At 39.6% G+C, this 22,319-nt stretch overlaps 2 protein-coding genes across 2 annotated transcripts in view; one reads left to right on the plus strand and one right to left on the minus strand.

The window, feature by feature from the left end:
• The window catches only part of SEPTIN10 (septin 10), a 53,766-nt gene extending 36,313 nt beyond the window's left edge, over window positions 1-17,453 (minus strand). Inside the window, 1 exon segment of the mRNA XM_079111220.1 lies at window positions 17,289-17,453. Within this exon segment, the coding sequence (XP_078967346.1) occupies window positions 17,289-17,318 (30 nt within the window). The 5' untranslated portion in view covers window positions 17,319-17,453.
• Window positions 17,454-17,885: 432 nt separating this feature from the next.
• Window positions 17,886-21,099, plus strand: SOWAHC (sosondowah ankyrin repeat domain family member C). Its single transcript, XM_079111204.1, has one exon. It carries the CDS (start codon window positions 18,028-18,030, stop codon window positions 19,618-19,620), a length of 1,593 nt encoding a protein of 530 aa, XP_078967330.1. The 5' UTR covers window positions 17,886-18,027; the 3' UTR covers window positions 19,621-21,099.
• Window positions 21,100-22,319: the final 1,220 nt, after the last annotated feature.

The raw sequence follows: 22,319 nt of genomic DNA on the forward strand, positions 1-22,319 counted from the left end.
CAGATTAGAAATAATAATTATGAAAATTAAGGGAAATCAATATAATATAACATTAAGTAGCAAAAGAGGAATATATACTATATTGACAGTATGGCCACAAGTAACAATTATTTGTGAATATGAGCAAGTATATGTGAAGTCTAAATATTCCTCCCTGCTATTTTTTTTTTTAAATGGTACTTACTGGTGATTGAATCAATTAATCATGCATGTTAGGCAAGCATTCTACCACAGAACTATATTCCCAGTCTTTATTTTAAAAGACTTTTTTTAATTTTTATTGGTTCTTTTTAGTAATTCATAACATTAGGAATCAATTTTGACATAATTATAAAAGCATGGAATATAATTTACTCTAATTCAGTCCCCAGTACTTCCCCTTACACTCTCCCCTTGTTCCCTTCCCTCTATTCTATTGATCGTTTTATTATTTACTTAGTTGTTGTTTCTTTCAATTAGTGTCTTGTAGGTATACATCATGGTGAGATTCACTGTGGTACATTCATATACATACAAACAAAAATGTCAGATTCATTCCACTATTCTTCCCTTATCCTGGCCTTCTCTCTCAAAACCCTTCAACTACTCCACTTATCTTTCTTTTATTTTGATGGACCCTTCCCCCACCCTCCTCCTCCTCTTCTTATGCTTTCTTCTCTCGCTCATCATTTGGACTAGATTCCACATAAAATATTCAACCTTTGACATTTTGGGTCTGGTTTATTTCACTGGGTTATGATAAAATCCAGTCCACCTATTCCTGACAAATGTCATTATTTCATTCTTCTTTATGGATGAGTAATACTCTCTTGTGAGTATATATCACATTCTCTTTATCCATTCATCTGTTGAAGGACACCTCGGTTGGTTTCATAGTGTACTTGTATGAACTGTGCTGCTATAAACATGGATGTGACTGTATCCCTAGGACTGTGCTAAATTTAGATCTTCTGGATAAAAACTAAGGAGTAGGATAGCTGCATCATATGGTGGTTCCATTCCCAGTTTTTGAGGAATCTCCATAAAACTTTCCAGAGTAGTTGCACTAATTTGCAGTCCCAACAACATATGCATGTGCCTTTTCCCCCACATCCTTTCCAACACCTATTATTCTTGATAATTGCCATTCTGACTGGAGATAAATCTCAATGTACTTTTGATCTGAATTTCTCTAATTGCTAGAGATAAACATTTTTTTCATATATTTGTTGGCCATTTTACTTCTTTAAAGAAATGCCTGTTACTACTTTTTCCCATTTATTAACTGGATTATTTGGGGTGGTTGTGTGTGTGTGTGTGTGTGTGTGTGTGTGGTGTGTGTGTGTGTGTGTTAAGTTTTTTGAGTTCTTTGTATATTCTGGATATTAATGTCCTATCTGAGGAACAGGTAGCAAAGCTCTTCTCCCATTCTGCAGGCACTCTCTTAATGTTCATTTCCTTTGCTGTGCAGAAGCTTTTTAATTTGACCTATTATTTTTTGTGCTTTAGGAGCCTTGTTAAGGAAAGTCAATTTCTGTGCCAATATTCTGGGAGTGTTGGGCCTATATTTTTTTCTAGCAGTTGCAAACTTCTATCTAGTCTAATGCCTACGTCTTTGATGCAACTTTGAGTTGACTTTTGTGTAGGGTAAGAAAGGAGTCAAGTTTTATTCCTCTACATAGGGATTTCTAGTTTTTCCAGCACCATTTGTTAAAAAGGCTATTTTTTTTTCCAACGTATGTTTTCGGCACCTTTATCTAGTATCAGATAACTATTTACATGGGTTTGTCTCTGTTTCCTCTATTCTATTCCGTTGGTCTTCATGGCTTTTGGGGGGCCAGTATCATTCTGTATTTGTTACTCTAGCTCTGTAGTATAATATGAGGTCCAGGACTGTGATAGCTCCAGCATTGCTCTTTTTGCTCAAGATTGCTTGGTTATTTTGGGTCTCTTATTTTTCCAAATGAATTTTAGAACTACTTTTTCTATTTCAGTGAAGAATGTTATTGGTATTTTGATGGGAACTACACTGAATCTCTACAGTGCTTTTAGTTTTCTTTCCTTAATGTGTCTTTGTCAGGTTTTGGTACTGGGGTAATACTGGTTTCATAATATGAATTTAGCAGTTCCCTCCGTTTCTATTTCATGTTGTAATTTCAGGAAAATGAAAGATCTGCCAGAATTTGGCTGAAAATCCTCTTGATCCTGGGATTTTCTGTTAGAAGGATTTTGATATCTGCTTCAATTTTATTACCTGAGATTGATCTATTTAAGTTGCTTCAATTTCATTACTTGATATTGATTATATAAGTTTTCTATATCCTCATGGTCATATGTCTCTAGGAATCTGTCAATATCCTAAGGAGTTCATTGGAAGTATAAATTTTCAAAACAGTTTCTGATGATCCTCTGGATTTCAGTAGTGTTTGTGGTGATATTTTCCTTTTCATCTCTAATTTTGTTATTTGTATCTTCTCGTCCTTTTGAGCAGTTGAGCTACAGGTTTATCAATCTTGCTTACCCTTTCAAAAAAATCAACTCTTGTTTCATTGATCCTTTGTATTTTTTTATATTCTCAATTTCATTGATTATAGTTCTGATTTTAATTATTTCCTGTCTTCTACTGATTTTGTGTTGGTTTGTTCTTCTTTTGCTTCGGCCTTCAGGTGTACTGTTTATTTATTTGATATCTATTTTTTAATATATGACTTCATCACTATAAACTTTCCTCTTAGAACTTTATATTCTCCCAGGGATTTTGATATATTGCCATTCTCATTTGTAAAATTTTTTTTCTTTTTCCTCTGCTATCCGTTTGTCATTCAAAAGTATATTAATCTCTGGCTGTTAAGAGTGGCTATTTTTTGGGCTGGGGATATGGCTAAGTTGGTAGAGTGCCTGCCTCGCAAGCACTAAGGCCCTGGGTTCAATCCCCAGCACTGCCCAAAAAAAAAAAAACAAAGAGTGGCTATTTTTTAATCTTGTGATTGATTTCTAATTTCAATCCATTATTATGGTCTGATAAGATGCAAGGAATTATTTCTATTTTTTGTACTTATTAAGATTTGCTTTATGACCTAAAATATGGCCTATTTTAGAAAATTTTCCATGCACCTCTGAGAAGAAAGTTAATTCAATTATTATGGATGAAACAGTCTATAGATGTCTGCTTGATTCATTTGATTAATAGTATCTTTTAGTTCTGAAGAATCTTGGTTTATGTCTGGATGACCTATCTAGTGGTGAGAAAAGTATGCTGAAGTCACCCAGTATTAACTGTATTGTTGTCTATTTGATTCTTAATATATACACCATTGTTTTGGGCATAAATATTTACAATCATTATAACTTGTTGGATGATTCCCTTATCAAGCATGAAGTGACCTTCTTTGTGTCTTTTGATTAATTTTAGATTGAGGTCCACTGTCTGAGTTGAGACTAGCTATCCCTGCATGTTTATGAGTAACATCTGCATGGTATAACTTTTCCTAACATTTCATCTTCAGTCTGCAGATATCTTTGTGAATTTCTTGCAAACAACATATTGAGTCTTGTTTCTGAATACCATCTGCAAATCTATGTCTTTTGATTGAAGAGTTTAGACCATTTACATCTAGTATTATTATAAAAGATGATTTTTATGTTCCACCATTTTGATCTATTTGTTTAATTTAGACTTGATTCTCTTTTAATTGAATATTATTCTAGTGCAATTCATCCCTATGGTGGTTTTTATTTTTATTTTTCATTTCTTCATATTCTTAAATTTGGTCTCTATGCTAAACCAGATTTGTTGAAAATTCTGATCATGGTCTCTTAACATCTTTTCTTTATGGTCAATTTTATTTTCAATATTATATACTTTGTCTTCAAGGCCTGAAAGTCTTCAAAGTGTTCTGATCTACTGGTGATGCTTTCTACAGACTTTTTAATTTGGCTTATTGAGTCTTTCATTTCCAGGATTTCTGTATGGTTCTTTTTCAGAATCTCTTATTCTTTTTGTTGAAGTGATTAGTCACTTCCTGTGTTTTCTAATTTCATACCATACATCATCGTTTACCTCAATGGACATCTTAACTATGAACTTTCTAAATTCTCTGACCTTTTCTTCAATGTGTTGTCAGTGCAGTCAGTTGTTGGATTATTATGGGCTACCTGGAGTGGCTTGTTCCCTTGCTTTTTCATATTGCTTGTATGTCTACCATCTATTTGGGATGATTATTGTTGCTGATTTTAAGCAAGGGACTACTTGGTAAGTTTCTTTCTCTTAAAAAGACCTGAGTTAGATGAATATTCAGGTATAAATACTTCAATGTGTGATACCAGTATCAGCACCACTTCGAGAGAAGTCACTGAACAATCACTTCAAGTCATGTACTATTTGACCTTATCAAAAGCAAAGAATTTGTTGATATTGATCTCTACAGTTCATCTATTCCCAATATAAACCTGTAGTAAAGTTTTGGACAAGAATGAAAAATTAGTAATTAAGTATAGTAAACTGCTATAATATTACATGAGGGCTGAAAGGCAGAAGAAAGATTGAGCAAAAGAAAGAGAAAGAAAAGAGAGAAAACAATATAAAGCAAGGTAAAAAAGAGAAAAAGATGGATGGGAGTATTTGAGGTATTAACAAATAATGTAAGAGGGAGAATAATGGGTAAAAGGGCTAGGAAAACAAAGAGAATGAGTCCAAATAATGCTTTAAATATTAGAAGAAAAACATTCAAATGGGTTGAAGGTGTAATGTTGGCTATTAGGGTAATAACTATCAATCAAGATAAAGAATAATACAGATGATCAGAGTTGATGTTTAGAGTTATTTATAGTAAACCATGCCAAGGTGAAGAAAATTCTTGTTGAATCTTGGTTTGGATTTCATTAGAATTTGGGGCATTTAGAAAATGTCCAACATTCCTTGTCTTTGGATCCCTCTAGAGGTACTGGGGCATGCACTCACTCCCCTAGTTGCTATGGACCTCCCACCAGCTGGTTTTGGTTTGTCAGCTCAGGGGCCTGCAGCTGACTGCTCTGAGGGTGTGGTGTTGTGTCTGCTGGTTGTTTCTATTGTGTGCAGGAGTTCCAGGTGCAGGGTTCTGTGTGATTGCTGTAAATCTCCATGTACCCTCTTCCCTCTATAGGATCCCTTTCATGGTGGCATAGAGCCTAGTAACTGTCTACTAGCACAGGTATTGTGGTTGTGAATTCTCTGTGGGTGACCTGTGGTGCAAAAATATTCCCTATGGACAACACAGCTCAGTAGGGTACTGTCCTTACTACTCAACTGGTTCACTGGGGTTCTAGCTTCCACTGCCCCAGGTTGTGAAGGGCAGGTGCCGATTTCCTCTGTTAACTATAACCAAGGCATGGTTCAGAGAGTATACAAACAGTGAACACTTGGCATTCATGGCTTAGGATGAGGCTAGGGACTGGAGGCTGGGTCAGGCTAGGAGCCACTGCCCTCTCTACTGCCTTGGAACTGGACAACTTTCCTCTTTGACTGACTTCTCAAGGGCTATGGTAATAATCTGGGCATCTTCCCTTTAAGCTTCCTGGGGACTCAGGCAACTTCTCATCATGGCTTTCTGCCAACTGCTCACATGATTCGAGACTGGTCCTTCTATGCTGCTGGATATCCAGGCAGCTTCCCTCTAGGATGGGCCCCCAAGCAGACTGCAGCAGAGATCAGGGTACAGTTCCTCAGGCAACTCCCAGTAGTTCCTCGACCCCATCCCCAGGGTCAGTGGGCAGTGGCAGCAGCAGTCCTGTTGGCTCCCCTTTCCCCTTTCCTCTGCATGGAGCCAAAATGGTCTTGCTGCTGGGATCTGCACTCTCACTTCTTCGAATTGCAGACATCCACTCCCGCCCTGCCCAGGCTCCTGCAAAGGCTGTATGAGAGCTGAGTTAGGCAAGCACTTCCCAGTGGGTTTGCTCTACCCACTCTCCTTGGGGGTTTTAACAACTTTTAGCTAGTAGCAATCCCTCTACAAGTTCTTTCTAGACTGATTCTTAAGAGCTCCCACTGCAGGGGTACTCATGCTGGTTTCATTTGTTGCTCTCTAGAGGTGCAGAGATGCTATGTTGATTTAAGGGGGTGACTAGTCAGCTGTGGGCTCCGCAAAATGGCTGTGGAGTCCAGGATGGCTTTCTATTCATGATTTGGTTTTAAACTCCTTGATCTGCTTCAAGGACACCAAAGCTTGTCATGCTTTAATTTTTTCTGCCTTTCTTTCCAAATGGTATTAAAGGGATGAGCTTATGTGCTTTTCTACTCCCCTTACCCCCCGCCAATGCCACTTCTCTCTCTCTCTCCTCTCTTTCTCTCTCTCTCTCCTCTCTCTCTCTCTCTCTCTCTCTCTCTCTCTCTCTCTCTCTCTCTCTCTCTCTCTCTCTCTCTCTCTCTCTCTGTTGCTCCTCCCCTGATCCCATCCTGGTCCATATTCAGGGTTAGGAAATGCTACACTTGTTTTCTACTTTGGTAAGCAATCTTCAAGTCTCTCCAGGACTCAGATTTTGTAATATTGGGTCTTTATTGAGCATTTACTTTGTCACCCACCTCTTAGATCAGCTGTTTTTTTTACTGCTTTCTTTCTGTGGGGAGATTGGGAATTGCTGCTTAGCTCTGTTCTGCCATCTGCAACCCCCAAATCTTTCTTATTTTATTTTTGAGATAGGGTATCCCTAGATTGCACAGGCTGACCTTGAACTTATAATCTTCTTGCCTCGGTCTTCCAAGTAGCTGGGATTATAGGCATAAACCATCATTCTCCACTAAAATATCTCATCTTCCAACATGAATCACCTACATGAATTCAGGAAGAAAAACTAGAGCTCTTCCACAAATACTATAAAAATGCATTTGTTCAACAGACATATACTGAGTGCCTATGTTCTGAGAACTGTTCTAGGCACTGGGTTGTATAACTTAACAAAAGAAGGGGGGTAATTCCTGCTTTTAAGAAGCTTCTATTCCAATTAGGAGAAAACCTAACAAAAATAAAAGTAAAGCATAAAATGCTAGAGAATTATAAACACAATAAAAAAATAGGGAAAGGGAAAGAAGAAATGTGGCAGTGACTTGGCATGGGGATGGGTCTATTTTGAACCAGGTGATTTGAGAAGGCCCACCTAAAAAGGTGACAGTTCATCAAAGACCTGAAGAGGTCAAAGGAGCAAAGCAGATGAAGAAGATATCTGGAGGGAGAGCATTCTAGGTAGAGGGGTGAAGAGCTACAGAGGTCTAGGAGCAGGTGTGTGCCTAATAAATACAAAAAGCAGGATGGAGGTCAGAACAGAGGGAGAAAGAAGGAAAGAGAGCAGTTACAGAGGAATGAGGACAACATCAGACAGGGTTCTTATGACTTATTTCAAGGACTTGGCTTTGAAAGGTTTTTAGCATAAAAGGGAATTCTCCTTGTTTTTAATGGTTCACTGCAGCAGTTTACAGTTGAGAGTAAACTGAAAAATGGCAGATAAAAACAAGATCAGTTAAGAGGCCACTGCATTAACTTACAAAAAGAGATGACATCAGCATGTTAGCAGTTAGGGAGAAATGAGATGTGGTGGAAATTTGGATCTACTTCAAAGGCAGAACCAACAACATTTGCTGTAGGCTCAAAATGGGATATGAAAAGAGAGGTATGGAGTATAGTTCCAAAGTTTTGAATGTGAATAACTGGGAAGGTGGAGCTCCCATTCACTGGAATTAGAAGACTAGAGGGGAGGACTGGGAAAGACCACGAGTTCATTCTAGAGCTTGTTAACAACGGAGATGCCTATTAGATACTGAACTAAAGGTACTGAGTAGGTAGTTGCAAAAAGAAATGTAGGAGCCTATGGAGTACTGGAAGCCAAGCAGGAAAAAAAAAAAAAAAAAAAAGTATTTCCCAGGCAGGAGAATGCCACTCCTATTTATTTACATGTTGTACTTTCATGCTGCAATAGTGAAGTTGTATAGTTTCTGACAGAGACTGCAGGGCGCACAAAGTTGAGAATATTTACTATTTGACTCTTTAAAGAAAAGGTTTATCAACTATTGATCTAAAAGAATGAAATGGTGAATGAACTAGGAAAATACAATTTTTCGCTATAATGAAGGCCTCTTGAAGAGTTGCTAGAGTTTGGATCTAAAATGTACCCTAAAGCGCCATGTTACAGAGCCTTGCCCCTCAACTTGGTACTTCTGAGAAGTGGTAGACACCTTTAAGGGGTGGAGCATAGCGAGGAGAAGCAGGTCTTAGATCATTTGGGGTATGCGAGTCACTTGCTTTTTCTCTTTTGCCTCCTGGCCCCCATGAAATGAACAGCTTTGTTCTATCACTCACCCCTGCCATGATGTGCTGTCTCTTCCCTAGCCCACAAACGATGAAGCCAATCATGGACTGAAACCTCCAAAAAATTGCAAGCCAGTATAAACCTTTTCTTTTTATAAGTTGATAATCTCAATTATTTTGTTACAATAACAGAAAGGGAACTAACACAAGAATAAGGTCATAAAGTTAAAGGGAGACCATTCAGCATGATTTTCCTCCATCATTCTCAGTTGTGAGGGCACAAGAATAGAGTCCAGGGACAGTTTAGTTTACTTAGGTGTGGGCTTTGGACAGGAGAGAATAAGGCAAAAGACAAAGTTCAGTACTTTCAGGATCTGACTATAAATGGCTATTATCATGGACTCAAAGCAGGGAAGAAAAGTGGAAAGAGGGTAGAAAGGACATAAGGGAAACACAAAAGGTAGTAGATTAGCAGATTAGGTCACAGAATTAAGGGACTTTGGGTACTAAGGAAGTAAATAAGCAAGGTAGAAGGTAAGGTCAGAGTAGAATGACTGAAACAGACTGTGATGGGTACAGCTGTTGGTAATGACAAGGCTGAGGTATTAACTGCAAGGAGTGGCTAAAGTAACAGAGAGAGAACACTGAAGGAGAGGAACTAAGAAGGCAGGGGGATTAAGGGATAATCTAAACAGATACTAAAATCTCCCAGATTTTTGACAGGCCTAATGCTAGACAAATACAGAGTCCATAACCAAACCTGGGTAGAGGTAGGGTTTCAGGAATGTCAACAAAGAGAAGCAAGTGAGTAGATGGCATGACAACTGAGTGACTTCAAACAGTTACAAGGGAGAGGAGAATGATGTGGAAGTGGCAGTGAGGGGCACATTGGCCAAATGTCCCTCATACAGGTTCTGTGCTACAAGGGGAGCCCAATAATGACAGTAAGCTTTGAAAATCAGCTCCTCTATATCTCCTCTGGGAAAATTCAGTCAATGAAAAATTAGGCAAATATTTTTGTATTCTTACTAAAAATCGCAAGTACATACAGGAATGCCTGATCTATCTTATCCCAAGAAGTGAACAAAACTTTCTAGGAAACTGTATAAAGTGACTTAAGTAACAAACAATTGGCGTACACCAATCCTTCGCCCGAGACCATACTCTCCCCTCTGGTTACCAAGGCCCTATAGGATTCAATTTGATCTATCTCTCCAGTTTCATCTAGTTCCTGAATCTCCCTAAACATACCAACAATCCATGCCACTACCCCTGCAACTACCAGGTACCTTGCCTGGGTGCTCTTTCCATCTTCTGTCCCATGTAAATGTTCCCGTCTTCTCAAGAGGACTTATATGAGTGTGAGGAGAGGCAGGCAAATAAGAAAACAAAGTGTGTAAGTGCTATAAAGGGAAGAAAATGATGTGATGGGGTGCAGAGTATTGAGGAGAAATTTTCAACAAAGGTTCAAATGCAACTCAAAAGGAGAAAGAGTAGCCATTTTAGAAAATGATGTGATATAGCAAAGAAAACAAGATCATAAAAAGAAAGCCTACAGAATGAGAAAAAAAATCATCTTCAATTATGCTTTCAACAGTGGATTAATATAAAACCCTTGTAATTCATTTGTGTCATAAACGATTTATAGAAAATATTTTTTTTAAAATTCATATAATTTAATAATTAGTGAACAATCCAATTAAAAATTGGAAAGGTTGGAATAGACATGTCACCAATGATGTCAAAAAAACACATGATAAAATATTCAACATCTTCAGTCACTTGTAAAATGCAAACTGAAACTTCAATGAGATAGCACTATACTCTTATAAGAGTGGCTTAAAAACAAAACAAAAAGTCTGACAATATCAAGTACTGACAAGGACACGGAACAAGAACTCTTTCATTACTGGTGGGAATGCAAAATGATACATCCATTTTAGAAAACAGTTTGGTAGTTTCTTATTAAGTTAAACATTCACTAGCATGCTACTCAAGGATCCCACTTCTAGATACTCAAGAAAAATGAAAACATATTCACATAAAATGTATAAGTGAATATGTACAGTAGCTTCATTTATAATTGCCCCAAACTGGAAACAACCCCAAACACTTAGTGGAAAAAGTAAGCTCAACAGTGGTATGGGCACATTCACAGAATGGAATACTACTCAGCAACAAAAACGAATGTGCAACAACATGAACTAATCTTAAAAGCATTACATTTAGCAAAGCAGTAAGTTCAAAGGCTACAATAATACCATACACATAACACAATGAGAGACAGAGAAACTGGTCAATTGCTGTCAGAGAATAGTGGCAAGAGAGGCTGAGAAAAGGGGAACTTCTAGGGTGGGGTGATGGAACTAGTAGCCTGACTATGGTTACACAAATGTATGCATTCATTACAACTCACAAAACTCCAAGCTAGAGATGTAGTCCAGTGGCAAAGCACTTACCTAGCATGTGTGAGGCCCTCATTTGATGCCTGGCATGGTAAAAAGAACAACCAACCAAAAACAAACCCTCACTAGACTTTATACTAAAACAGGTAGATTTTACTCTATGTAGATTATACTTCAATGAAAAAGTTAACTCAAAGAAATGTAACGTTTTATTTGGCCTTTATGTTGTTGTGACCAAAACACCAGATGAGACTGACTTAGAGGCATAAAGATTATTTGGGGTGCACGGTTTCAGAGGCTCAGTCCACAGTTGGCTGACTACATTGCTCCAGGTCCAAGGTAAGACAGCACACCACGGAGCAAGGGCCCAGTAAAGGAAACCTGGTCAGCTAATGGCAGAGTTAGAGAGAGAGGGAGAAAAAGAGAATAGGGAAAGGGACCACAGGAAAGATGCATTCTTCCAGGGTACGCTCCCAGTGACCCACCCACCTTCTCCAGTCACACCCCACCTGTCAATAGTTACCACCTAGCCATTTAAAATTAGTATGGACTGATAAGATTAAAGCTCTCATAATCTAAGCATTTCCCCTTTGAATATTCCTGCATGAATAGAAGCTGGCCTGGAGGGCCCCTCATATCCAAACCATAACAGCAACAAAATCTTCATACTAAAAGATGATCTAACCAATAAATGGGAAAGCAGTAGCTAAAAAAATCTGAGGATAAACTAAATGATTAATATAATATATGTGGTTTTGGAGTAAACAAAAATAAAAATACATAGGAAATATGCAAATACAAAACAAAATTAAAATACTTTCTCTGATTGTTCAAATTACAATGTAGTGTTAGGTTCTTTTGGCCCTCAGAGTGATGCAGAAACTAAATTATAATTCTTTCCTATACAACAGAATCTCTGTTACTATACAAGAAAAAGCCTATCTTCTACCAAACAGAGAGTCCCTAGAAAAGATCTCAATGACTTATGTCACAACAGAAAAGAGCTAACATGACATCAGTATAAATGTATGGCTTTAAAGAGCTGTTAGAATTAACTACTCCTGGTGACAACAGATGCAAAATGCTGGAGCACTAAATAATTAGCAACACCATGTATAAGGGCCTGGGGCTAGGAGGTACAATGACAATAAGAACCAAACAAGAGATATTTTGTTCAAATTTGAGAAAGTTGACTCTCATCCAAAAATAAATAAATAAATAAATAAAGGTGGGGGAAGAAGAGATAACAGTACTCAATGGGAAAAAAATTATAAAATGCAATAACACAAGTAAAGTACTTGCCACCCTGAACTTCAGCATCAGTATATGGTCACATTCAATTACCACAGAGACATAGTTAAAGTCACAAAGGACAAACTCATAGAAAAATGAATAAGAAATAAGATAATAAGACAATTTCATAAAAAAATAGGTTGAATATGTTAACTTTTGCAAAGATTATTGGACAACTAAAAAGGTAAAATTATATTCAAAGAATATGAAAATAATGACTAAAGTTCTCTTTCACATTTTAAAAGCAAAAGTTAAAATTTTTTAAAGTCATAATTTTAAGATTGGTAAATACAACTGAAAGGCTTCTTGTGTTCTTTTAAGGTCGACTGTGTGGACAGAATCTGAAACAGTCGTCTTCCTGCCTAAAATACCTAGCCAGCTAATATATATAACATATAATTGCAGTCTCACATTTTCACTGTGAAAATCAGCATGGAGATTCCTCAAATGACTAGGAATATAACCACCATATGATCCAGCTATTACATTCAATGTTTATCCAAAGAACTAAAATCAGCAGAGTATTGTGATACACGCATTCCAATGTTCATAATGTTTATAGTACTGCAATTCACAACAGCCAAGTTATAGAACCAGAACAGGTGTCTGTCAACAGATGAATAGACAAAATGTGGTGTATATATACACAGTAGAGTTCTACTCAGCCATCAGGAAGAATGAAATTGTTATTTGCTGGTAAATGGATGGAACTAGAGAATATCATGCTAAGTGAAATAAGCCAGACTCAGAAATTCAAAGGTTCAGTGTTTTCTCTCATATGCGAAAACTAAAAAAAAAAGAAACAAAAAGGGGGATCTCATGAAAACAGTAGAGAAATCAATACAGTACAGGTAAAGGATCATGGGGTAGGGGGGAGTAAGGGAAGGAAAGGAGAAGAACTGGGGAATAAAATTGACCAAATTATGCTATACACAAGTATAAATATACCAGAATGAATCTCACCTTTATGTATGATTATAAAGCACCAAAAGAAAAAATATGTTTGTAAACAAGAAGGAGGACGATGGAAGGAAGAAAAAGAGGAGAGAAGGGAGATAGGAAAGGGCAAGTTTTATGGACTGAATTGGAGCAAATTAGGTTATGTGCATGTGAATGTCACAATGAACCCACAATGTATGATTAAAACACACTGATATTACATAGAAAAGAAAAAAACTATATGACAACATAAGAGCTCTATTAAAAAACAAAAGTAGAATGAAAGTGAACATAAAACTTTTACTTCTGAGGCACATAGCTAAAGCATTGCTGTGAGGAAAATTCATACCACTAAATGAATACGTCAGAAAAGTCTCAAATTAATAATATAAGAACCTGAAGAACCAAGAAAAGGAGTAAAATAAACCCCAAGCAAGGAAAGAAGAATGCTTCCAAAGAAAGAAAAGATCACATATCATTTATACTGAAGATAGAAAAATTTAAATAAATAAATAAAACGAGCCAGTTCTTTAAAAAGATCAATAAAACTGACAAACTGGTATCAGAATTGACATAAATTTGGACTGACACTGGACTGAATTGACATTTGGACTAAAATACGGATTAGCACTATAGATCCTGAAGACAACAAAGGATACTAAGGCAATACTACATTCAACTGTATTCATAAATTTGAAAACTGGAAGGAATGCCTCTGTTCCTTAAAAACCCACAAACTACCACAACTTTCCCAATGTGAAATAATATGAATAGCCTGGTAACTATTAAAGTTAACTTGATTTTATAAAATTAAAACACTCAAAAAAGAAATCTCCAGGCCAAGATGGTTCCATTGAAGAATCCTACCAAATATTTAAAGAATTAACACCAATTCTACACAATCTCTTTCAGGGGACAGAATATTTTCCAATCCATTTTATGAAGCTAGTATTACCTCAGCGACAGTACATAAAACCTATAGACCAATATCCCACATGAAGTCAGTAAAGGGCATCTACAACAAACTCACAGCTATGATAAAAAGACTGAATGCTTTCTCCCCAAGAAACAAGGCAAGGAGAATGGTCTACTTTCACCACCATTACTAAAAGAAATGCTTGAAAAAAAGAAAAAAGAAAAAAAAAAAAAGAATAGAAAAGAAAGAAAGAAGCACCAAAGAGCTAGAATCCAGCCAGCACAATAAGGGTGAAAGCAAATGGTAAAAACACTGGAAAGGAAGAAATAAAACTGTCCCTATTTGCAAATGACATGATTACTCACAAAGAAAACCTCAAGGAATCCCAAATCCTAAAACAAATGAATTTAGCAAGGTTACATGATACAAGATAAACATACAAAAATCAACTATATGTCTGTTACAAAGGAATATGTAGATATAATTTGAAAGCAATGATCATCTACAATTCCTTAAAAAATTAAATACTCAGGCATGAAGGTATAACTAACAAAACATGCATGACTGTATGCTGAAAACTGCATAATGAAAGAAATCAAAGTACATACAAAGAAATGACAAGAAATACTGTGTTTATAAGGTAGAAGATTAAATAGTAAAGATATCAATTCTCAGTAAACTGATAAACAGATATAAATAATGTAATTCTTAAGAAAATTCCAATAAGTCTCTTTAGATATACACAAAATGATTCTAAAACTTACAAAGAAAGGCTAAGAAATAAAAGAGCTAATTGTTGTTTTTTTTTTTAAATAAAGAGGAATCATTTACCTTATTTGAACACTTACACTGTTACAAAGAATCAATGCTGTATGAGTTGGCAGAACCCAAAAAGAGACTCAGGTAAGTATGTTCAACTGGCTTTTGACAAAAGTGCAACAATTCAATAAAGGAATGAGAGCTTTTTCAACAAATAGTGCTGGCCAAAGGGGTCATCCCTAAATCAAAAATGGGCTCTTGACTGAAGTCTGACATCTCGAAGAAAAATTAACTCAAAATGGATATGGAATTAAATGTAAATTGTAAACTATGAAACTTTTAAGGAAAAAAAAAACTTCAGGATCTAGGGTTAGGCAAAAAGTTCTTAAACCTGACACCAAAGAGCACAAATCCATAAAAGGAGAAATTGATAAAATGAACCTCATAAAATTTTTAAATTCTAGCTTCACAAAAGATCCTATTAAGAGGATGAAAAGACAAAAGTACAGAATGAGAAAGCATTTGCGAACTACACATCTGAAAAAGGACACGTATCTATGGTACATTAAAAAAAAAATCCCTCAAGAGCAAAAAAAAAAAAAAAAAAAAAAAAAGATTTAATTAGAAAATTAAAAGAAAAAAATGAAGAAACATTACACAAAAAAGGAAATACCAACTATGTCCAACATCATTAGACATTAGGGAAATGCAACTGAAAACCACAGCATCACTACATACCTACTGGAATGGCTAAAAATGAGGTCAACACTAAATGCTGACAAGGATGTGAACAAACTAGATCTTGTATTGCTGGTAAGTATGGTACAACCATTCTAGGAAAACAATTTGGTAGTTTCTTATTAAAGGTGCAATTATCACATAACCCAGAAACTGCATAAATGAGCATTGGAGAACTAAAGCCAATCCCAAAAAACCAAAGGTAGACTGTTCTCTCTGATATCTGATATGCACATGCTAATATACAACAAGGGGCAGGGGTAGAAGTTCAGTGGATTAGACAAAAGAGAATGAAGGGAAGGAAGGAAAGAAGGAGGGTAGAAATAGGAAAGACAATAGAATGAATGGGACATAACTTTCCTAATGCTCATATTTGAATACACCACCAGCGAAACTCCACATCAGATACAACCAGAAGAATGGGATCCTAATTAGAAAAAATTATACTCCATGTATTTATATGTCAAAATACACACTGCTGTTATGTACATTTAAAAAGAATAAAAAATTTTACGTTTGTTATATTACATTATTAATTATAGAGATGTTTCTATCAGCTTTATTCACAATAGCCCCAAACTGGATACAAGCTAGATGTCCTTCAAAGTGTGGTACATTCATAACTACTGATACTTGAAACAACTTGGATGAATCTCCAGAGAACTTTGCTGAGTGAAAAATCCCATCCCAAAAGATTACTTACTCAGTAACTACATAAGTTTTGAGATGAAAATCTATGGAGTTGAATAACAAATTACTGATTAAGAGGGATTAAAGAGGAGGTGGGACAGGGAATGAAGTGGGTGTGATTAATAAAAAGAGTAACATGAAAGACTCTGGTGAGGGAAAGGGCCTCTATCTTCACTTTATCAGTCAATATTTCAGGTTGTATTCCATTTTGCCACATATTGAGAAAACTGCATAAAGGGTACAGGGCTCTCACTATATTATTTCTTACAACTGGATGTGAATCTACAATGATCTCAAAATAAAAAGTTTAATTAGAAAACAGCTTCAGAGCAAGATTAAGTGCCGGAATTAGACAAGAAAGCCAACATTAACTAAGGTGCTCTCTTCTCTTCAAGTATGGCTTGATACTGAAGATTAGGGATCAGTTTATAAACACACACACCTTATTCACCTGGGGCCCTTGATATTTTCCTGACTCACGTGAGCAAACGGCAAGGGTAACGAAACAGTACAGAGAGAAAAACTGAAGACTTTTAAAACTACGTGATAGAGTGGAAAGAGACCTGGGCTGAACCGAGAGCAGAACCCTTGTCCAAGCTCTATAAAAACAAACGAACGTATGCAAAGACATATCCCATTAGCCCTCCATATAGTCTCTGGAACTCCATGTACACTCCTAAGAGGATGAGAATCACAAAAGCAAATCACACATTGTGTTAAAAATAGCTGTGACCACTTTGAAGAACTACTGGCTTACTAGCAAGCCAGATAAATATTCAAAAGTGATTTGAAAGGCATAAACCGTGTTCTTCTAATGCGCCAAGGGTGCCAAGGCGGGAAAACGAAAAGGTTCAACTTCTAATGGAGACAACCTGGAAAGCAGGGTCGGCTTTTGGAAAGCCGCGGGAGGCGGCCTCGACTCAGCGAGCAGTCCCGGCGTGCACACAACTCTGCAAGCTTACTAGGGTAGTATTAATCTGCACCGCGCGCTCGAAAACCGTTAGCAAAGTGATGCACCAGCAGACAGTTGTGAATGTAACTCTCCCGTTTTGGCAAAGATCGGGAAGTCAAGCAAAAAGAACTTTCCCCAACTCCCGGCCGCTCGGCCCTGCGCCCAGCGAGTAGGGGGTCAGCGAGCAGACCCGGCTCTCCGCGGGCGACCGGCCGCGCCCAGGGAGGAGTGAGGATCACAATCCCCGCCGACCAGGGGCGGCCTGGAAGGCAGGGGCCGAGGAGGTACCGCTGGGGCGCGGGTCCCCGGGGTCCTAGGCGGAGGGTGCAGGGTGGCGAACTCACCAGGTGCTGCGACTCTTCCGAGACGGCCATGGCTCCAGGCTGAAGGGCAGCTAAGCCGCAGTTTCAGCCTCGGCCCAGGAGCGCGTCCCGGCCGCAGCGAAGGAAAGGCGGGTCAGGTTGGGCGTGACTAGCGGGGAACAACCCGCCGGACTCAGGATGGGTAGGGACCGCGCGCGGCCGGGGCCGCCCAACGGGCGGGGTGGCCTCTACTGCTGGGCTCAGGGCGGGGCGTGGCCAAGCCCATTCGGCCGCGGGGACGCGCCATTGACCACGCCAAACGTTTCCCGCGCGCCTGGCGAGCCTCTCACCCGAGGGCCCCTCAACGTTTTAGAGGACGGAAAGTAGGTGCGGGAGGGAATGTGAACGAAGAAAAGTTGGGACATGAGCAAGTAGACGTGAGGAAAAACGTCCGGACAATACAGGCAGCAGGCGGGAACAGCGACTGTGGGCCCTCACACATAGACCGGAAGTGGGCGGGGCCGGCGGCAGCCGGCGGGAGCAGAGATTGCAGCCCCCGGCGGAGACAGGAAATGGGCGGTCCTAAGGGCGGGGCGAACACGCAGGGCGGGGCTGGAGGGGGCGTGTCCGCCCGGGCGCGGCCCCGGCAAGGCGGTGTCGGAGTCTGACTGCAGAAGCCTGAGCTGGAGTCGTGGGAGCTCTCCAGGTTCCAGGATCTCCGACCGCGCTGCTATGGGGCCCGGCTGAGCCGCCAGCCGGTGAAGAAACAAAGTGGCGGCGGATGGAGGGGCCGGCAGAGCTGGGCCCCGAGGCCGTGCTATGCTTCCTCGCGGACCATGGGGGCCGAGCCCGGCATGCCGAGCTGGTGGAGCACTTTAGGGGCGCCCTGGGCGGCGAGCCGGAGCAGCGGGCCCGCGCCCGTGCCCGCTTTAAGGAGCTGGTCAACGCGGTGGCCACTGTGCGTACAGATCCCGCCGATGGCGCCAAGTATGTTTACCTCAAGAAGAGGTTCTGCTCCGGGTCCGCGCCGCCGGAGGCCGCGCCCCCCGGGGGCCCGCCTCTCATCGAGGTGACCGCCGAGCCAGAGGCCCCAGGCCACCCGACCGGGTCCGGGGAAAGCGGCCCGCGCCCAAAGGCAGAGGACCCCGAGGCGGCGGACCCTGAGGCGCCTCCGCAGCAGGGCCGTGAGCCAAGCGATGAGGAGCCCCCGGCTGCCTCTCTAGGGCCGCCTCTGAACGGCGGGGCCCGGAGGAAGAACTCCAGGCGCGGCGTCCAGGCCCTGTCCCAGATGCCTCCTCCGGGGCCCAGCGAGGACCTGGATCCTCCACCCCACGGTTGCGAGGAGGCGGACCCCAGCAGCTCCCTTGGAGGGCCCACCACCCCGAGATCTGCCCGCCAGAACTTCCGGGACCTGGTGATGGGCAGCTCCCCGCAACTGAAGAGGAGCGTGTGTCCTGGGGGCAGCAGCCCTGGAAGCTCCTCCGCGGGAGGTCGCGGCAGAGGCGCGGGCGACTCGGATAGCGCGTCGGTTGCTTCATCGTCCGCAGAGGAGGAGAGCAGCGGCGGGGGCTCAGTGACCCTGGACCCTCTGGAGCATGCCTGGATGCTTTCGGCCTCGGATGGCAAGTGGGACAGCCTAGAAGGTCTGCTTACCTGCGAGCCTGGCCTACTGTCCAAGCGAGACTTCATCACCGGCTTCACCTGCCTGCACTGGGCAGCCAAGCATGGCAGGCAAGAGCTCCTGGCCATGCTGGTCAACTTCGCCAACAAACACCAGCTGCCAGTGAACATCAACGCCAGGACAAGTGCGGGCTACACCGCCCTGCACTTGGCCGCTATGCACGGACACGTGGAGGTGGTGAAGTTACTTGTGGGGGCCTACGACGCAGATGTGGACATCAGGGACTACAGCGGGAAAAAGGCCTCCCAGTACCTCAGTCAGAGCATCGCCGAGGAGATCAAAAACCTGGTGGGAGCCCTGGATGAGGATGATGGGGAGAGCGCTGCCGGTAGCGGGGGTGGACGTTGGAGGCTTTCGAAGGTGCTCCCCTCACACCTTATCACCTATAAACTCTCTCATGTCTTAGAGGATGGGGGGGATCATCACCACCACCATCATCACCATCACCACTTGGCTGAAGGATGGGCTGGAGGCAAAGCAAAGGATCCCAGTCGCAAAGCCTCGAGCAGCTCTAGCGGGCGGATAAAACCCAGACTCAACAAAATCCGCTTCCGAACCCAAATCATCCACACCACACCCACTTTCAGGGACCCAGAGCAGCCACTGGAGGAAGGGGAGGAGGAGGAGGAACGATCTCTTAAAGGCCACTCATCCTCGTTCAAATTGAGACCGAAGTCCAATGTGTTTGGGTAAAAATATTTTTTTTTAGAAATGCTAAGGTTTATTTGTCTTTTGGATAGAATACTAGGTGTGAGTACGGAAAGGAGACCAGAAAAGATTGTCTCACTCTTTTTGAGGGATTGTGATGGGTAACGAAGGAATTCCCCTCCGGCTAGCTTTCTGGAGGAAGTGGATTTCTTTTTTAAGTGATTGACCATACATTGACCTCTGCCTCTTCCCATTCCACCCCTCTGACCTGTGGTCCGTGTTTCTGAGGACTAGAAATGTAACTAGGGGCACAGAATTCATGACTGAGTTCCTTTGCTTTAACGGATACCATGCAAAGTAAACAATGTTGCACTTTTTTAGTATCTGTTTTTCTAAGTGGTTACTCTCTCAAGAGCAACAAAAATGCATATTTAATGAAACTGGTAGTATTATTTTAAGTGTGAACAAAACTACATGCTGCTCTGTAGTTTTAATAATTGCGTTTGCTTTTTAAGGTACTACTGAAGGTAAGGTCAGAGCTGAGATGCGAAAGTACTAACTAGAGAGTAATGTGAGTAAAATGGGAATCCTGTTGGTATCCTATTTGTATTGCAAGTAGCAGGTTAGTTATTGTTTTAAAAGCAATTTCAATTCTTATCACTAAGAATTAAGCAACCATCACTTTTAAGTTAATCTGTACTCTGGTTTCCACCTATCTTAACTCCACTGCACTCAGTGTTATGGTACATTATTAATAACTACACATTGTTGTCTAAGGAGAACACTCAGCAGCCTATGTATGTTTAAATAAAATATTGCCTCTCTTTCTGATTGACTCTAACTTGTCCTATTCTGAAGTCTAAATTTGTTAGGATTTGTTTTCTGGAATCATATGATGATTGGTTCTCTTTTGCTTGGTATAACTCTAATGGTGCTTAGGCAGAAACCATTTCTGGATTAGACAGTTGGGGGGGAGGCATAAATATTAGTGAACCAATGCTTCTGTGAAGTAATTATTAAATCAACTTAACGATTCTTGGGTAAGAAACTTTTATTTTACTAATACATTCATAATTTCTATGCTTTGTAGCAACATTTTACAAATGTTTAAAACAAAATCAGTTTTCCTACCGTTTTTTGAATATATTCAAAGAGCTATAGTGTAGTTACTGAAAAGCTGGGTGTTAAATCTGTCCAGTTAAAAATGGCACTTTATAAAAGGAAAAGAGAGGAGATGAAACGATTTCCATATTTAAATGCTGCTATTGAATTCCTTTGTATATAAGTGGAAAATATCATTCATTAAAATTAACGACTTGTTTAAGTATGATTCTTAATTACATTTCATACATTTGTGTAAGAGTAAATGGCTTTATAATTACTTCAAAATTTAACTCACATGAATATTAAGTTGTCTCATAACAAGATTAGAAACTTTCTTGGGGGATAAATTTGACCAAGTCCTTTTCCCTTAGTCTTTATTCTCCAGATGTTGAAAGTTAAGTTGCTACAGCCTACAAGATAGAGGAGAGAAAATAAGCTTGCAGAGTGAGTGAATCCATGTGTGCATTGCACAGAGCCTCAGCATTTAAGTTCTTAGATCTCTAATTTTTCAAGTCATAGAAATTTATAACAAATTTGTCACACCTCTCTGTAGATGGCAGTTGAACCTGTTTAAAGATGGATTTAAAAAACTAGTCACATAAAGTATATAAATGATTATCCATTTGTGTGCCTTCACTTTTGTTTTAGGATTTGGGAAATGGACCATGTACTTTTTGAGAAGCACTTTCATTCACACATGTGGGTGGAAAAAAAATGTAATTTTTTGTCATTGAAAATAGTTCCTTGAGAGTGAAAAATATAGTCTGAATCTATACATTACCTGTCTTATGTAAGAATAAGCTACAACTTCCCATTGAGGAATCTTAAATTTCATAGACATGGCAACTATGGCAACTATAGTAGTACACTTCAGAACCTTCTGAAGATTCTATTGAATGGTCAGTATTAATCTCTTAAAGCATATATTAGTAACTATGCACAAAATCTATAATTTAATAGGACTTCAGAAATTGTCAGTACATCATTAACTTGCTCTTCACACCAAAGGTACAATTTTCTGGTAAAATAATATTTTAAATTTTCAAAAAGTCATTCCCAAGCGGGGGAACTACTGGTAGCATTCCTTCTCACATGTGATTGTGTGCAGTAAGTGTAGCGTTTTCAGCTACTGAACTCTACATTCCTGTTATTTTTCAGTTTCCTAATCACAATTATAAAAAACAAATAATTTGTGAATTTAATATTCATAGAATTGTGCCTACCATTAATGGAAATACATATGTCAAACACTTTGATGTCTATTGATGTGAGACTGGTTAAAAACAGGTATGTCCATGTGTTTCTTACCAATACGCTTGAAGCTAGTGAATGTTTGTCAGAATTTATTTTTGTGGTATGTAAAATGTGGCTAGCTTATATAACTTAAAAATCTGGTACTAGTTTATTCATGCCTGAAATATTGGAGTCTAGGATGCCTTGTCTTTTACTTTTTGAGTAAGTGAAAGTTTGGAAATTTGAAAATGTAAAATCTGTAAAGTTTGTTTTTGTCACAATAAAAGGTTCACACTAAAATTTGTTTCTAATTTCTATAGTTGTTTTACATTTTACATATACTGTGTTTTACTGTTCAAAAGATGCTTTTTGAAGATTGTACTTCCCTTTTCCTACCCCTTAAGGTC

Source organism: Sciurus vulgaris (assembly GCF_902686455.1).
Source record: "Sciurus vulgaris genome assembly, chromosome: 14".
NCBI lineage: Eukaryota > Metazoa > Chordata > Mammalia > Rodentia > Sciuridae > Sciurus > Sciurus vulgaris.